Source organism: Pundamilia nyererei, unplaced genomic scaffold, assembly GCF_000239375.1.
Source record: "Pundamilia nyererei isolate P.nyererei 1_Seehausen unplaced genomic scaffold, PunNye1.0 scaffold00003, whole genome shotgun sequence".
Classification (NCBI taxonomy): domain Eukaryota; kingdom Metazoa; phylum Chordata; class Actinopteri; order Cichliformes; family Cichlidae; genus Pundamilia; species Pundamilia nyererei.
In genome coordinates, this window is record NW_005187404.1 from 5,311,924 (window position 1) to 5,330,965 (window position 19,042).

The 19,042-nt window shown below is 39.0% G+C and overlaps 1 protein-coding gene across 3 annotated transcripts in view; it reads right to left on the reverse strand.

Annotated features, from left to right (window-relative positions):
• Positions 1-19,042, reverse strand: part of LOC102207343 (leucine-rich repeat and fibronectin type III domain-containing protein 1-like protein) — a 180,474-nt gene that overhangs the window by 19,394 nt on the left and 142,038 nt on the right. For all 3 annotated transcript variants that reach the window (XM_005720763.1, XM_005720761.1, XM_005720762.1), the window contains exon 9: positions 950-1,596. In XM_005720763.1, the coding sequence (XP_005720820.1) occupies positions 950-1,596 (647 nt within the window). The remainder of the gene's footprint in view (positions 1-949; positions 1,597-19,042) is intronic.

The following is a 19,042-nucleotide window of genomic DNA, read 5'->3' on the forward strand; positions in this document are numbered from 1 at the left end:
CCCAACAGATCTAGCATTCAGTGCTATTGAAGTCACATTTAACTTTATAAGTGACTTGGGCTTTTTCCAGCTTGATATTGAATGTAAGCCAGTGCATACAGCCTTTCTTTTGTACTGAAGTAGCTTTTTCACTCTTTAGCACTTGGGATGTGTCATTTCTAAAGGCAAGCAGGCTTTCTTGGAGTGCTTAAAGACTAATAGTTTGCAGCGCTCTAATGTGAGAGGTGTTAACTGGAATAATGTGTGACAGGTACTCCCACATGCATTATCAAATCCCTCTCTCCTCTAACACAAAAACATAAAGATTTATTTGGTTATTATCTGTTGTCTAGCCAAGCTTTCCAGAAACTAAAAAAACCTAAAATTTTGGCAACAAAGTTGCAGCATCATTCTTCATCTTCTTCACAAATTTAAAAACTTTGAGTCAGCATGTACCCCTTCTGAGCGTTCAACAGAAGAAGTCTGGCATTTGGAAAGAGCTGAAAACACAAATAAATGAGCATGGGGAGGTTTTCAGTTCACTATAGGAAGGTTAATTCAAGACTTTTTTTCCATTCATTTTTTGGAAAAAGGGAATATGCAATCATACAGAAGAGATTTAAAAACAACTTGAGTTGCTGCTGCAGCCCTACAGACTGAAATTTGATGAATTGTCTCACCCTCTGTCTCTCTCTTACTTTCATTCTAGTGCACTAGAATGGGATCTCTCGTACTCATTTTCTCATTCACACAATGCTCTTCTCTTCATTATTATCTTACTCAGTTTTACACCCTGAATTTCACATTGTCTATTTCTCATCCACCAGCTTTTCCTGTTTGACCGAATTTTTTTGTGTCCCTCCTTTCCACGTTTTCCCCACTCCTACTCTGTCAACTTTTACTTTCTCTAAACTCTGCTCAGTTGCTTGAATTTACTATGTCTGTGTCTTTTCCACTAGCTCTCTAATACCTGCCAGTTCTTTGGGAGAGGTGGGCTCTTTGGCAACAGATGGCGGTCGAATTTTCATCTCAATGGCGACCCTGGAGGAGAAGCGGGACTTCGTGGGTGAGAGCAACTCCTCGTTTGCTGACGAGTCAGTCCTTGTCATTAGGCTCTGTCCACTGCTCTCCTCCTCGACCAACGTGACAGTGTCTCGCAGAGTGTTGCTAGGCGACATTGCCCTGGACGGTCCGAGGACTTGGTCGTCATGACTGTCAGTCATCTTTGAGGCAGAGCGAGGAAGGACTTGGACCTGACTGCCTCCTTGTCCATTGCTCTGCGGTCTTGGCGCAGTCGCAGTGATGGCTGCTTTTCCATGGCCTGCACCTTGGTGGCTGTAAACCTTGTATCGTATCATTAAGATGATAATAAAAACAAGCACAGAAGCAACAATAATCCCTCCAATGATGATGATCATAGTACCACCCAAGAAGTGGCTGTGCAATGCTTGGCACTGGCTGAACTCTGTGTCTGTGGTAAATGACAGACAGCCCAAAGGACGAGTTGCAGTCAGCGATGTGATGACGTCATCAAACACGGCCAGGACACAAAGATCATAGCTACGTCCAGCAGCGAGGTCCCGCACCAGGAAGTCGTTGCTGCTGGATGGAATCATTCTGCCATGACAAGAAAGAAGAACACAAAGGAAAAGAAGATGTGAGTTCACCTTCACATATTTTTTCCCTACATGTAGAGCATGTTTAACTGATTCTTCTCTATTACAATTATTCATCTTACTTGCAAGTTTGTCCTCAGGCTTCATGGTTGGTATATACATGGTTAAGTGGACATGCAATTAGTGTGATACAAGCATATTTACTGATAGCTAATTAATTTCCTTGGATTTTCAGGTAATAGTATGACCAGCAAAAACGTATCAGCAGATAAACAAATTCGAGATATTTTATCTGAATTTCAAGGGTGGGACCACACCTTCCATGAGTACATACACCTTCCTGCTCTATAGGCTGTTTATTTTGCATTTTTGTGCTCCACCCTGCTCCCCTTGTCTCAGTTCTCAAGCCTCTCGTTAGTACATGGGAATCTGCCCAGCCCAGGAGCCACTCTCTTTCATGAAACACCGTCAATCTAACTGAGGATGTGGTCCCTGCAAATGAAATGTTTGACAGAAATTGCCACAAGTGGGATACTGAAGACAACTTAAAAAAAGAGCATTTCTATTTTTATTTCATTGAGTCTGAAACTTACTTTATTTGAGGCTCTTACTTTGTGGCTTTTCACTGAAATAAGCATACAGATTTAAACAACCTTGTCTTGTAGAAAGATATTTCTATAAGCTAAAGGTCATCTCATTGAATAACTTGCATTTTTAATTACTTTGACGACAACAACAACACTGTCAGCCAGTTTATAGTTCAGACATGACATTTTGGTTTGAGTGGATAAAGTACTACAATTGTGAACTTCAGCAGAGTCATTAGGTGGTAGTTAGGGTAATTAACTTAATAAATTACAAGAAATGAACAGTTATATATTGGCTAATTGTTTACTAGTGTAAGCTATTGGACAGAGCAATATCTTGCTTTGGTGATTTCAGTGACATTGCACAGCATTCTCATCGGACCAACAGCCATGCAGCAAAAAAGTCCTTTCTGAAAATGATTTATGGATCTTCCTGTTTTGCTTCCTTGTATTTTTCTGTGTTATGTTATAAAAGCTGCACTGATGACACATGCACTATCATTAGATATTTCTGTGCTGCCTATGGCACAACAGTGACCTCAGTGGCCTAATTTCCCCAGAGAGTGGGAATTTATAAGTCTATGACTTGACTAACACAAAGAGTCATCCCTCACAGCTGTAGAATTCATCATTCTCTGATTAAACACTCCTGATTCTTCTCATTGTGCACTTCATAGAATAGAATAGAATAGAATAGAATAGAATAGAATAATCCTTTAATTGTCCCACAAGGGAAAATTTGGTTGTAACAGCAGCCAAAAAGACACATATACAAACAGAGAGTACACAGCACCCAGAACAGAAACATACACAATTTTTCTTACATAGTTACATTAAGGACAATGGTTACTATATACAGAGTATTGTACAGTTATTAAATCAAATAAAAATAACTACAGATAAGAGGCAAACCAGGTTGTTGTGCGAATTGGTTAATTAACTTATTGCAGTTACAGCATTGATGTAAACATCTATGTTTGTTGGGAGCAGTTCTGATTGTACAGTCTGACAGCTGCAGGGAGGAAGGACCTGCGGAAACGCTCCTTCATGCATCTAGGATGCAGCAGTCTGTCACTGAAGGAGCTCTGCAGTTCACCAACATTTACATGCATGGGGTGGGAGACTCTGTCCTGTTCTTCAGTCTTTCTCTTCAGTCTTTGTAGGAGCATGGCATTGGCTGGTCCAGTCTCAATGCCAAACTCATCAATGGCATCAACCCCAACCACGAAGTACAACTTGACAGATAACACTCTGTGTGTCATTCTATATTTGTGTGTGTGAGTGACTTCTCATGTGGTCGTGAACTGCTGTGAAAGGACCCCTGAACTGAGATCCTAAGAATCAAATCTGGAATCTTCAACAAATAATAGCATGATCTGAGATCACGCGAGGGGGTTGCTAAAAACAGGTACTTGTCCAAAGGGGCTAACACAAGGCAGAACTATCCTGGCCATGAAGGATTCCCACAAGGGCACAACACCATTAAACTACTGGATGATTACCTCCCTCTCCACAGCATATAAGCTTTTCTCAGGCATCATAGCAAACAAGCTGAGTAGGCACATGAGTTGATACATGAGCACAGCTCAGTAGGGCATTAAAATAACAACATGTTGCCAGTGCAACAGTTCTTGGTTGAAAGCAACATACCAGGATTCTAAGATCTGGCAGACCAACATGAGCAATGCCTGCACTGACTATAAGAAAGCCTATGAGCCTATGTACTGTATGCTAAAAGGCATAACCTTAACCATAAGTGGTGGGGATAGTGTACAGGAACATCTGTGCTGCATATGGACTACAAGACAAAATATGAGACACCAAGGTGGTTGAGCACAACAGGGCTAAGGTCCTATGGGACTAGGAGTCAGGACTAGGATTTCGGCTGTTTGTTCGTTGTTTTGTAACCTCACACAGTTGCCATGGTCAATACTGTGAGCTTGAAGACATGAGGGTAAGCATGTGTCTGGTCTTATTGCTAACTTAATGATGTATCAGTACAGAAGCTTTAGAGAGTCATAGATTATACTGAGACATGTTGCAACAGTTTGAAAAGACTTTCTGGTGGTTTTAACTTCTTCTCATCCTATACTAGCACTGAGAGGTTTTGTCTCAGTGACAACACCTATCATTCAGTACAATGCTGCAGCAAGTATATGCACCGTCAGTGCTGATATAAATGGTACAGAGCTGTGGCAAAGTCAGTGTTTGCACACAACACAAGCACTGCGGTATCTATAGTTGGTCTCTAACCGGCAGCTTGGCAAAGATCCTATTTTAAATTGTATATAAACTGTATGTATCTATAAGTAAATATCACCTCTGTCCACTTTAATAAACTTCAAACTACTGCAAACTGGGAGTTCTCCTCAAGCTGTTTAGACAAAATGATAGCTTTTTGTACCTTTTCTCATCTTTGCAGTGTGAGAAACTAAATCATAGATTACCAGGGGAGAAATTTTAGAAAATCTGTAGGAGAGTGGGGCTGGCAATGTCCTTTAGTGAAATCCACGAGGCACATGTGGGCTTCTAATCCAAAATCTGCAGTATGACACATTGCTTTCAGTTTTAACAAGTATCTTTTTGGTTAAACTTACACCAGAGTCTAGCTGCTGTGAAAAGATGCAGCGTGTTTCACATGATGCAAACTGAGGTGTGTAAAAATGCCCTCAGGAGCTAAACAGTGTGACTCAAAACACATTATGTAAAAGTCGTGACTGATCAGAATTAAACTGTCATGGAGACAGAGGGAGCAAATTTTTAATATTTGTCACTGTATTGCTTCCAATTATAGCTGTGAACTACTTTTCATAATAATATAAAGTAGATAACAATGCTCAGTGAATGCTGAAGTTAGAACATACTAGCGGTGATATTCCTTCAAAATGAAAGTGCAGTGGAAAGTGTGAATCTCTCTGACAGAGTATAGGGGATAACTGTGCCAATATACTGTGAAACAATGGAGAGTAGTAATAAAGACACTCCAGTGTGTAATGTGCTGTGTTCTTAGCCAATCCTTGATATTTTTGGCTTTGTTGTGATTTGCTGTCATTTGTTTTTGTTTCAGTGAGTTCTTTGTCATATTGATTTGATTTGTTTTATTCTGTTTCATAATGATTAGGTTGAAAAATATGACAGATGCATTCTTCTGTGGGACATAAGCTCATTGAAAGGAAACTATTTGTATGACTTTACATTACAATAGACAGAGACATTTTTTCTTATCAATTGGCACAAATAGTAATACATGTTAAATGAATAGGTTTTGGGTTAAGCCATAGTTTGTGAAGTCTAGCTAAAGTGGATGAAGGGCAGACAGAGTACAAGGAGTAACTGATGATAAATGATCTTTAATTTAACAGAAAAAATTATATTTTTTATTAGGTTTTATCTTCACAAGGAAAACACACTGCTCAAGCTGGCTCGCAGTCTGCACTATTGAGTTAAGTCTTGAAACCATACAGACCACAGGACCAGAGTACATGTAAGGTCATTAATATTATGTTGTAAGGATCAGTCTTATGCAGCCACACTGCGTATGAATGGATCTGTGAACCTTTTCATTCCATTCAAATTCTCTTTGCCCATAATCATCGTCTAGAAGGGAAAATCTATTCCAAAACACTAGGGGAATCCCCCGGTGTGTCCCCCTGCCTATAAGTGCTCTTTTCCTAATAGGAATTAATCCAGGAAACGTCAACTGCCCTGAGGCTTTGCTAAAAGGCAGCTGCATGTGAATCGTAAAGCGAGTGGGTAGGTTGAGGTGAGGCGAATTCTAGGGAGAGATGTTATTCAAACAAAAAATACCACCACCATCTTGCTATGTTAAACTTTAACAAGCAGGATTAGTTAAGTAGAGGACTATTCATCTCCGTTTTGTGTGTTGCATTTGTGAAATTGACCTGTTCTTATAGAGATGCTTTCTGACTTATTATTTATTGGGCGATCGTGGCTCAAGAGTTGGGAGTTCGCCTTGTAATCGGAAGGTTGCCGGTTCGAGGTCAGAGGGCCCGGTGGCGCAGTCTCGCCTCTGTCAGTGAGCCCCAGGGTGGCTGTGGCTACAATGTAGCTTGCCATCACCAGTGTGAATGGGTGGATGACTGAACGTGTAAAGCGCTTTGGGGTCCTTAGGGACTAGTAATGCGCTATACAAATACAGGCCATTTACCATTTCACCATGAATGAGTTCAAATAGGATCACTTACAAAACAGTATTGGAGAAACGTAGGATTTAATGCCTTTGGCAAGGAGTCTCGCTCAAGGAATGTTTGCTGACACACGAGGGTGAACATATTCCTTCAGCTTGGAGGATAATTTTCTTATTTACCACTGCACAGTTTTGCCAGATACACAAATGGTAGAATAAACTTCAATTATATCAGAGTAAATTAACACATGGCATTTAATTTGCACATTGGCCAGCATCTGTTTGTGTTTTGTACATCCGCTATTATACAGATGCATGAGGATTGATGCAGCATTTCCAACCAATCAATAATTAATTGTGCCGCTGAGTTTTTGATCCTGTGTAAGTGTGTCATGACTTTAAAAAGGACAAGGACTGCTGGGCCAAGCAGAAATGCTTCAGCATACCCATTTGACACTGCAATCATACTGGATGGTTTATTCAGTTAATGGGTTCAACCATAGTTGGACACACACACACACACACACACACACATGCACGCGCACACACACACACACACACACACACACACACACACACACACACAGAGTTAACTTCTTCCATGATTCACATTCACACAAGCACACACTACACTAATGGTCTGTATGACTGCTGCTCTCTCGCTCACTCGCGCATCACACAAACAGATTAACAGTCAGTCATGTTTTGTCACTCTTCGGTTTGACGCTCACACCCCCAGGTTAACATGGAAACACACATACACATGAATCTGCGCCTACACATAGCTATACTAGATCCATTCAAGTACACAAAAAGAACCAATCAGATTACCGGATATTATGCGTACACGTTTAAATATACCTCAAGCAAGAGACTAGTCAGATTAACGAGTCATTTGGAAATGCAGAAAATGGCACTTTTCATTTCTTTAACGTCACTAAAATGACACATGGAAGCTATGCAATGAGCTATTGTTTATATAGAGAGAGCAGTGAGACGGGGGCCACTATTCAATCCTCGTCCTTGCAAAGCAGTACTGTAGGTCTTGGGTGCACCAACTATGTGGGTGTCTCCAAGCACACCTGCTATTTTGGTTCATGTAGGTGCAGCACAGCAGTCTGATTACAAGCATATTTGTTCCTGTGAGGGTTCTAGAGTTTTTTGCTTATGTTGCTTATGAAAATGAGAAGTATATCTCTTATAAAGATCAATATTTATATCAAAGTTGACCTTTTAGGTGCTATATCGTCTGTGAGACTATTTCAATTCAATTCAGTTTTGTCTAAATAGTCCCAAATCACAACAACAGTTGCCTCAGGCAGCTGCTTGGCAGTTCACTTTTTAAAGAGGTTTAAAATACCACAAGTGGTCAGAATCTCAACAGTAAGTGTTGCTAACTTTGGGTACATACAGTGGGATGATTGCCATGCTGGCTATAACTAGTTCACTGTAAATTTTATGTCATCTGAAAATTCCAGAGATCCCAATTCTTGGGGACAGTGACTTTGTTTCTAAAAATTATCTATGTGTATGTGTTTTTGAAAATAATCGTTGTGGAAAATCAGGTTTTACTACTTTGAGAAAACAGCATGTAATGTGCTTTTTCCTCACACCACAACTTTACATGGAAACACTTACACAAATCATATCGATTAAAAAATAAACAAAAAAAATCAGATTACCCCTTAAACTACTATGTGGCTGAGTGTACACATGTATAAAAATACTGCATGCGGCAGAATAATCAGAATAACAAGTTTAAGTGATTGCATATGCTTAACAGTCATTTCTACATTTCTTTATCACTTTATCACTCTTTTAAGCTTAGAAACAAGCTTGAACCACCAGACTTCTCAGGCTTGTAAAATTACCCGAAATTCAAATTCCACTTCTATATTCCCAGATCCTGGAAGTTCTCTATGGTGTCTCTAAATTCCTGTGAACAGCCTTTAACCTGAATTTCTGTAGCAAGTTACAGGCTTCTTACTGACAAAAATCCTACTTTTCACACAGTGTCTTTGAATCCTGGTTTAAAATAATTCCTATTAATATAAAATGCACTTCACTCTCAACAGACTACTTATAATCTTTACCAAGAGCCGAGGGAGATTTCACAGTGACCTGTGATCAGTGGGGAGCAAGACATCCTTCCCCTGGGCTCTGACACAGAGCAATCTGTCACAGCACATGTATCATCCTGAATACTGAATAACTACGATAATGCTGCCATCTCTGCATATACTTTTTTGAGGTGCAATCGGGTTCAGAGGAAATTGTTTCGACCCTTCAATCTTCTGATAGTGTGTTTTGAAAACCATCAGTCCTATTCTCTCATGTATCGCCGCATTTTTACAGAGACTTTATATTGACAAGTTTCCCCCTCCTTCATCAATGTTGTTTTCATGCCTTTTCATCTCTAACGCCTTTCAATGCAATTGCATTCAAAGACTAGTAATTATTGTAGATTGCTGTCATTTCCGCAGGTTATTCCTCGCTTGTGTACTGCAAAGCACAACTTATCTGTGCAATTCCCATCTAATGACTTGTATTCCAAAGCACACTTTGAAGATCTAGGGACAGACGCACAGTGCAGTGCAGCCATAAATGTGAGATCGCACGTATATGTATTTCAGGTTGTTACACAAAATAATTTCTTCATGGACTCGATATAAAGAAGGGGCGCTAAAAAGGTCACAAGAGTTCTACACTTCCATAAACTCACGAGCTTGACCAAATCTCAATAACTACATATATTCGGTATTCAATGCCAGCAAGTAAATGTTACATATTATCACAAACATCTAGACTCAACTACCAAGTAACAACCTTATCTGTACAAAACACCAGTCAAAACATTTAAGATCAGAACCTTATGGTACTTTACAGCATCCAAAGTGTTGATAGGATGTCACAGTCTAATGCTTAGAGTCAATTACTATGTTATGTAACAGACTGCAGTCGGAGTTTTTTTCAGTGGAGAATGGCACAATATTTGCTAGAAGACTTACAGCAGAGCTATAGGCCTCAGTGTCTGTAGCCACAAATAGCATTAATACATGGTAATAGACCTATTCTCAGCAGCTCTACTTTGTTAGCATGTCATTATTGTCTTGTCTCAGGCGAGAACAGTGACAGGTTTGTTAGAGGCTCTTGTTACAACAGCAAAGTGACGAGGGCCGCTGCACTGCTCAGTCCTTTGTGTGCATGTTCACAAGTGAGTGTGCCCACTCTGAGTGTGGCTGACATTTACATGCACAGTGCAGTTATGTGTACACACATCTGGGTCTGTCATAAGCCTGACATTTTCATGCTGTCTGCATTTACTTAGGTTGACTGGCAGGAAGAAGCTTTGTTTGTAAATACTGTCAATCAATCAGCCCTGGGGCACCCACAATGGATATCCACACAAGCATGCGCGCACACAGACACACGCAGTGTCGCGGAGTCACATCCAGAGCTTTGGCTTGCAACTGTTGATCTAAGCAAAACGTCAAGTGAATATTTATGATAATGTGCCCTGACTGCTTTTTTAAATAATTTAATGTGCCAATTATTCAACCAGCGCAGACAGTCCAGAATAGAAGAGGGCAAAGGTTTGACAGCAAAGTCCCTGAAGTACACAAACTCTGTCCATCTGCTAGACGCACTGCAAAAAGAAAAAAAATCACACTAACTGTGTCACTGAGCAAAACATGGATGTTATATTAACTGGTGGATTCGGCAGAACCTCATCAAGCTTCACAGCAAAAGAAGCAGATTTCTTACAACTAACAAAAGCGCCTGCCAAAAATGGTATCATTTATTGAAACCAATCATTATGAAAAAAAACGGACTTTCAAAAAATACGGCAAATTACTTTCAGAGCTTGTCATGTTTTTTTGGGTTTTTTTGCAGCGTACCATAGCCATTAGGTATTCACAAGACCCAGGGGGCAGAATTTGATGTTACAAGCTTTAATTATGAAAATAAGTGCCACATAATGATTCTGAGTGGACCTCTCCTTTGGGAGCTGGCAAACTGAGGGCCCTGTCTAGTTGCCCTATCTTAAGAGGTGAGATGTCCCCCTGCAGCATCCCCAAGGGAACTGAGTCAGTATTTTTAAAGTCCTACTGACTGGCTCGATCTGTTCGTTTTTCACAGCAGCATTCATTTTGAAATAGCCGTGCTCTTTCTTTTCTCTCCCTCTTTTTCTCTATCGCTACACCATGCACATAATTTTCCTCCCAAATGGTCCTCAAACTTCTCTTTTCATGTCTTTCCATCTCGCTCAATCCTCTCCTGATTTATTTCTTCCATCAAATGTAATTTCTTAGCTTCTCTGTCTGTTTAACTTCGATTCATTTCCTCATGCTTCGCTTACACCCATATATTGAGGCAGATTAGATGTGTTTAACTGCCTTGCAACAACAGTTTCACCTTTATAGATGATGTAAGTGGTGGTTAAACCATCAGATATTGAAAAAAAAATGTCAGATCGAAAATAAATAGCTGTCATACTGAATCAGTTTTTTTTTTCATGCAGTTTTGCTATGCCTATTTATCACAGTTTAGTTTCTCAAAGCTAAAGTCTAATATCTTTTGAAAGCATATTTTTGAGAGCTCATTGTTCTTCCTCCTAGCGTTATTTCCGCTCTGCGGGTTGCTTTTCTGCAAAGCCGCTTCCATTCGGCACGGTAAAGGGCGTTGTTCAGGTTGGCGCCGATCTTCTTCACGTCATCTTTAATTCAGTCCATCCATCGCCTTTTTGGTCTGCACTTTGGTCGCCGGCCTTGGGGACTGAGTCGCAGTGCTGTTCTTGCCACTGAGTTTTTGTCACTTCTGACCACATGCCCATACCATCACAGTCGTGCTCCTTGCATTTTCTCTGTGATTGGTGCAATGCCCTGCCGCTTTTGGATGTCGATGTTCGTGACGTGGTCCCATTGTGTCAGGCCCAGGCACCATCGCAGCATCCGCATTTCCATTTCCATTGTGTGAAGGGTGTGTTCGTGCTTTGCGGTGGCTGGCCACCACTCTGATCTGTAAAGGGCCACAGGGCGCACTACGCTCTAATAGATCTTCGAATTGAGGCGGTCGGGCATTCGTCGATCGCACAGGACACCAGTGACCACTTAATCCAGACTGCATTAATTCTGGCTCATACGTCTGGCAGGATGTCGCCATTGTTGCTGAACATCAATCCGAGGTACTTGAAGTGAGATACCTTTGCCAGGTCTTCTCCATCGACGCTGATGGTGCTGTCGGTTTGGGGGCTGGCGTCTAGGTACTCGGTCTTCTTGGTGTTCAACCTCAGCCCATACCCACGCCTGAGCGTGTCTTCCATTGCTGCGTTTGAGAGCTCATTAACATTAAAAAATCTTCTCATTGTCGAAGTTACAGTTAGATATATAATTGTCTTCTGGATGTCTTCAGAGCTCCCCTTTAGCCCCTATATGTGTGACAAGTTGATTTTTATTTGTCAAAGTTGCAACAACTTTCCCTAGAAAATAAAATACTTCGAGAGGAAAACTATGAGGTCTAAAGAAAGTCTGTATTATTTTCATCACATGGTGACCTGAGACAAAAAAAACAAGAAATAACTCAGTTTTGTGTTAAAGAAAGTCATACAACTCAACATTATTGCTTAATTTAGCAGTAATTGCAATGCATAAATGAGCTGTGGAATCTAAACTGATAAATCCTGAATATTTAGCTACACAAAGTTTTAACAGTTTAAATAGTAGTCATCCTGAGAAGGTGAGCCTGTATACTTTTACAAGAGAATAAGAAACTGTTGTTGCATGCACTTTGCAGATAGTTTGTTCCAGGGAGAAAGTCCTGTATCAAAACTAATTTAGACATTTCTTCTATAAGTCTGTTGAGTTTTTAAATGTATGTTAGATAGCTAATTGCACTGACTCTGAGACCAGAATAGGTATCGGTTCCTGTTTCTTCTTACTTTCAGTACATGTTGGAGCCACACTATACTGTTTTCTATAGATAGGAAACAATTAGGACATACTGCTTTCATGTAACACTGCACGCTAAACTTGACCTTCTTACATCTCTGCTGTAATCTGCAGCACAAAATTTAAAGTAAATCGAAAACTGAAAGTGTTTGCTTATCAAATGGGTGCTGCATTACTTAACTGTCTGTGGATGAGAACAACCAGAAAAGCATACTGACTTCTGTAGTGCAATGTGGAAGACCTTAGTCTTTTAGACATTAGTAGCGGTATACAGTAGTTATGAGTGAGATTCATTAAAAGAGGGTGAAAAGCTTGATGATGCACTCCCAATATTGTCCTTACATTTCAGGTTTGTTGATCTTCAAAAGAGTATATGTTTCAAATTCATTTATGTTAAACAGTCCTTAGTCTGAATTGCCATCCTGTTCCCTGAGAAACACATGTAAAAACCTATAATTACAGTGTATTGTGTTTTTGAGGTTGCAAGTATCAAGCTGCATCTGTGTTGCTAGCAATTTACTCACACCCAAATTAAATCTCCTTGTGATCCCATAATTGGGTATTGGTCATTGCTGAAATAAACTGTCTGTCTCTGTCTTTATGAATTTGCACATTGTTACTACATCACGGTGAGAATTTTATACTCCTGTTGGTTCCCTTCTTGTGGTTTCATGTTAATTTACCTAGCTTAGTAGATCTGTGGAGCTAGATGTGTCGCTTCATAAATCTCGAGCTACTCACCTCTTTACCCACATAATCCTTTGCTTCCATTTTCCTGCTTAAAATATTCTTCATAACACCTTTTCTTAGAGATGGATTATCATGGAGAAAGCAGATAATTACAGTGGAAGAGACTTTCCTATTTGTTTTCCATGGCATATGCTCATTTTAAATCAATTTATTTTATTCATGGCTTTAGAATAGGAGTTTTATTGATTAATTCGGGGCTGATGGAAACTAACATTAATTTGTTAATGAAATCCTTCTTTCATGTCTTTTTAATGACTTTATGAAGATCAAGTTACAGATTATATGAATTCATTTTGGGAGCCAGAGATACTAGGAAATTTCATATTTTGCTTTTCTATGTTATAAATAAGCTGTTAGTGGATGCATAGAAGAAAATATGATTAGCTTACATCTGTACATGATGTCTATTATAAGCAAAATAACTCACTGACTCACTAAGTTAGAGATGTAGAGCAGTAAACAGCACTCGTCAGACTTTTTAATTTCTTTGACTCACATTTTCTGTCTTATTATTTACCTCTTGTCCTCAGTATGTTGCACTGGTCCTTTTCTGCTCTAACGAAATAACCCATCTGTTCTGGTTCCTCTGACTCAAAGGAAATCTTCTTAATCAAGCCTTCCATTTCAGATGTCAGCTTTAAACATTAAGCATGGTCTTCAATCTTAAATGTTCTACTCATTGCAATCAGCACCAATTTTAACTCTTACACAGATGCTGAAGTAGGGTACGGGGTAAATACAGAACATATAGTCATGAACTTGCTTCATTGTAACACCAAGTGTCATGTTTGCCAAGTTGAACCTAGTAGACCTTTCACTCCACAGCTGTCCCCGTCTCCTTTTTTAAATTCTAGTGACAGTGGATTTTACACTTTCACACACACACCTTGAAAAGTGACCAAATGATTACACATTTGATCATAACAAAGATAAATCTTGAACCTCTTCCAAGTCCAGATTTATTGAAACAGCACAATCTTGACGTGTGAAACAGAGTTTTCCATCAGAGATACTGAGTTGTGTTGTCCAATAGCCTAAAAATCTCCTAATTTGTCCCATGAAGAATATCAATCGAGTACAAATTTCTGAGGTTTGAGGTAAAATATCTTTTTGTAAATTTGATTTTTATTTCTCAGTAGGGCAGAAATTCAACATGTGCTGATTCAGTTCTTTAGAGTGAAATGACACAGAATAACCCCTGATCACTCTTTTGTTCACAGATTTTGTCTCGTTAGAATCTTTTCTCCATTCATGATCTATTATATAAGTACTAGTTCTACACATGTCACTGGAAATGCATTGCTCATTTCTAAAGTTTTAAAAATACACAAAATACACACCTGACAATCGTATTGTCATAATTTTCTTTCCTTCAGAACAGGTATTTATGAGCACAGTATGGACACTTTCCTTTTATAGCTAATAACAATTACGGTATGCAGAATACCAGTTTAGACATTTTTTGGAAACTATAATGAGATGATATGTTTGTTTTGTTTTAGATCCCACTGGCTGCCAAAAGCAATTATAGGATGCCAGGGTCTGTGATGAGACATTTGGTCTTTATACCAACTTTCACAGTTTGAGCTAGACAGTGATAGGAAATCAAAGCTGGACTGAAGTCTGAAAGTGTCCAGTGACGATATGATGGTATTTTTGTTCACACATAACATTCTCCTTTTGCTTAACAGACTGTGATTTCCTGCGTGCATTGGAGCATTTCACTGTTGAATTTTAGATTGTGTCAGAATTAAGCACCAGCTCTCTTTTAGAAAAGGGTCATACCCATGATCTGATGGGTAGATGAAGCCGCTGCATAAATTCAGACGCTTCACTGAATGATGGCAGAAGACAATTCAGGGGAGATGCATAAATCTTTATCAGTCTGATTGTGTTTTGACCTGCACCTTAGTCAAAAGCTTTGGGCAGTGACCAACAGAATAGGATTATGGATTCAAGCAGCCAAAGTGAGGTTTGTCCACACACTAACTGGGCTTGGTATCCGTAACAAAGCGAGTAGCCAGACAATCCAAAGGGCCTCAGAGTTAAGCTTGTTCCAGTGCATTCAGACGGCCAAATTATATTGTTTGGCAGCTGGTAAGGATGCCAACCCCGTCATGTGGATCCCTTTCAATGTATACCATCTACGGCTGATTGAGAGAACAGTCCACCGTAGGCCGAGGATGGCTGGATAGGCACGCTGGAGGGGCTTCCAGCTGGCAGGAGAGCTCAGTGGGACTCCCCATAAGGAGCAGAGTCTGTAGGAAAACAAAGATGAATACACTTCCTTTTTTGCTGGTACCTCAAACATGACGTGAGGTATAAAAAGACAGGCATCGAATCATGTACTGTCTGGCATAAAACCATAAACAGTAGGCACAGCTTAGTGTGCAACAAATTGAGAAGAAAAGGGTTTTATTTTTTCGAATAATGTGCGGCAACTGAAACGGCTCCAGTTCCTTTTTAAACTACTGGATGTGTGTTTTCTGCCAAAATGATAAACCTTCTGTTTATTAATACCATAATCAATCATTCTGCAATACCTAATGATTCTGTTGAAACAGCTGAAAGTCACTGACCACTTTGTTAGGTACACCTATTCAAATGCTCGTTAACACCAGTCACCTTGCAACTCAGTGGATTTAGGCATGTAGGCAAGACGATCTGCTGAAGGTCAAACCCAGAATCAGAATGGGGAAGGAAGATGATTTAAGTGACATTGTTTTTGGTATTTTCCAACACAACCTTATTTTGAGTTTGCAGAGAATGGTCTGAAAAACTGAAACTATCCAGCAAGCTGGGTTGCAAATGTCTTGTTGATGGAAAGGTCAGAGGAAAATGTCCAGACTGCTTTAACTGATAGAAAAACAACACTAACTGAAATAACCACTCCTTTGAAGGTCTGCAGAAGATTAACTCTTAACACTCAACACGTCAAACCTTGAAGCAGATGGGCTACGGCAGCCGGAACAGGAAAATGAAGCTACAATCCACATGGGCTCACCAAAATTGAATAAGAAAAGATTGTAAAAACCTCCTTGGGTCTGATGAGTCTAGATTTCTGCTGCAACCTTCGGATGGTTAGGTCAGTATTGGACTTAACATGAAAGCATGGATCAATCTGGTGCCATGTCACAAAGCGCAAATCAACTTATACTGGTTTCTTGAAGACGTCACTGTACTCAAATGTACCCCACAGTTACCAGATCTCAATCCAATTAAGCACATTTGGGATTCGATGGAAAAAGATTCACATTATGTACGAAATGTGTGATTTCATCCCATCATAATTCTACATAATAAAGTGTCTGAGTGTATAAAGGCTTTATTTCTAAAGTATTTTCACCTGCCTTACCAGAATATTTCTGATTTAATGTTGAGAGCATTGCACAGAAAATAGCACCAGGAGCCCTTAAATGCCAGACTGATGTAATTAATAAAGTCAATGATTATATCGTTAGCTTCATAGCATAAGTGCCTAAGTCATTTTTTTGTGATGACATAGGCAGACGGACAGGATGATGCAGCAGTGGTAGGGGAGTAAAGTTAGGCAAAAATCTCAATTTGACCAAAAAATGACTTAGGCACTTATGCTATGAAGCTAACGATATACAATCTTTTAAAGCTGGAATATAGTTATATGCCCTTTTTGATCAGGTAGAGTATTGAGTCTTGATTATGATATGCTTGAAGAAGGATAACACCCTGCCTTTGTCATAGATCGAATTAGAATATGGCATCGCATTGCTCAATATGGCACATACCTCAGGAGGCGTTGACTGGAACTGTCGTTGTTGTTGCAGATTTCTTATGTCTAGTACAGGCAAATGGATGGCACTAAAGCACTGTTACAAGTAGGTCAGTTGTTTTATTTATGCTCTTCAAAAGAAACTGCCATGTTCCAATATACAATGGCAACAAATGCAGGTGTTGCTCCTGTTTCTTATAACTAAAACGACTTAATTTCCCCTATTACCATGGTGCCGTTAAAGATTAAATTCATCAGTTTTACTTGCCGGTAGACATATAATTCAATGCTGTGATATCTAACCTTCAGCACATTGTGTCAGAGGTTAAAGGATTACCAATATAAGATTAAGTCAACGTTAATCCCCAGTTTTTGTCTTTTCTATAAAAAAAATAAGCCAACACTTAGCATCCAGCTAAACCCTTTATTTTTTTCCAGTCTCCTCACTGAAGCTATCCGTCTTTGGATGTCAACAACAAGCTAAACACAGAATCCGTGGTAATAATATATGCAAGAGTTACCTAAGTCTTTATCCTGTGATTAAGGATAGAGGGAGTACTTTATGAAAAATTGCAATTATAATATAGTTAGGTTAATACTTCAAAAATAATATGCTAGCATGTTGAGTATGATTAAAAACATCACTTCATTTTATTTTTATTAACTATTTTCTTCAACAGAATATTGTCACAGTGTCTTTTATTAATGTGTCGTTTTGCGTCCAAATGTACTACAGTGTACATTTTACAACAGTATAGTGCATAGTATTAAATGTACTATATCATATTTTATATATCAGCATTTTATTTTCATATATATTGCACTCACCATACAGGGTTGGCAATTCATCCTCAGTTTTGGGTACACAAAGAAGTGTCTTGGTTTAAAAAACACTGGATGTGACAGAAATAGACTAAAAAAAAGCTATTGCGTTTTAACAGGAAAAAAGTAAATAAAAAAATATATACAAGTGGAACTTTGCTAAAGATAGAACATGATGATGTCAGATGCGATTAGTACAGGAATAATCTTCTCTGCTGCTGCTCTACAGTTATGATCTTTGATTTAATACTACGACCTAACCCTGACATTTGAGGTCAAATGATGACCTTTATGGGATCATGTTATGACATCATGTCATCTTTTATATTAATACTGTACCTCAGTAAATGCCTGTGTTGTAAGATGACGCTCCTGTCGACCTCAAAATCTGTTTTAATCCTAACTGAAGTGCAAAAAAAAAAAAAAAAAATAGCAGCAGCATGTGTTACAACAGATTTTTGCTTCACAGTCTGGTTGTACCTGCAGTGGAACAATTTTTTTTTAGTTTTCCTTTAACATATTTATTTTTTCATGAACATGGTGAATAATAATATCTGTAAAATACAACTTTTTTTTTCCAGTGACACCTATAATATTACCTATAAACATGAGATAAATAAGGGACTTACTGTATAAAAATTAACACATTTTTGAGGGTGTCCTACAAGGCTCAGGCCCTGCTCTGCTATATGTTATTGCTAGGCAACATGATTATGTTATAAAATTACACAATATATCACAATATTAAAGTTATGTGGATACATGAAAGATGATATTGTCGTGAAATCAAATTACACAATGTTTTTCACATGTGTTCATGGTGCACAAATATAAAAAATATAAAATAAAATCCACATGAATTCCAAAAACTAAATAAAAACACTTCAGTACAAGATTAATAGCGACCTCTGCATGACAGTTGGTACTTCAAAACAACAGAAGGGGCGTTTATATACATCGTGGACTCTTTTCTTTTTTCTTTTTTTTTCAATTTATCAGACTACAAGTAGTTGGTCAACCCAAAACCAGTAATAACTCATTCTCTCATTTCCTGTGCCGCTCTCACTAAAGTTGTAAGTCTGATAGAGCACAGTTACCCAATCTGTGAACGTCATATCTGTATGAACTACAGAAGTTACCTCATAACTGTAATCTCCCTCTCTCTCTTCCTTTCTCCCGCCCTGCTGTTTCCCATTTCATTCCCCTAGTAAACAGGAAGAGATAATCTGAGCGGAGATTATTGTAAGATTAGTTGTGTCTACTGTATGTTATTTGTTTGTAATGTGGCGTAGGGCACAAATTCATTGGCAACACATAGTCAGATGATGTACGGAAGGAATGACTGACACAGAGATGGACGAATTGTTTTCATGGTTAAGAAAAATTAACAAGATCTAACCAAGTCGTCTGTGAAGGTTCTTAGTCATCCAGGTCATCGTAGTCAA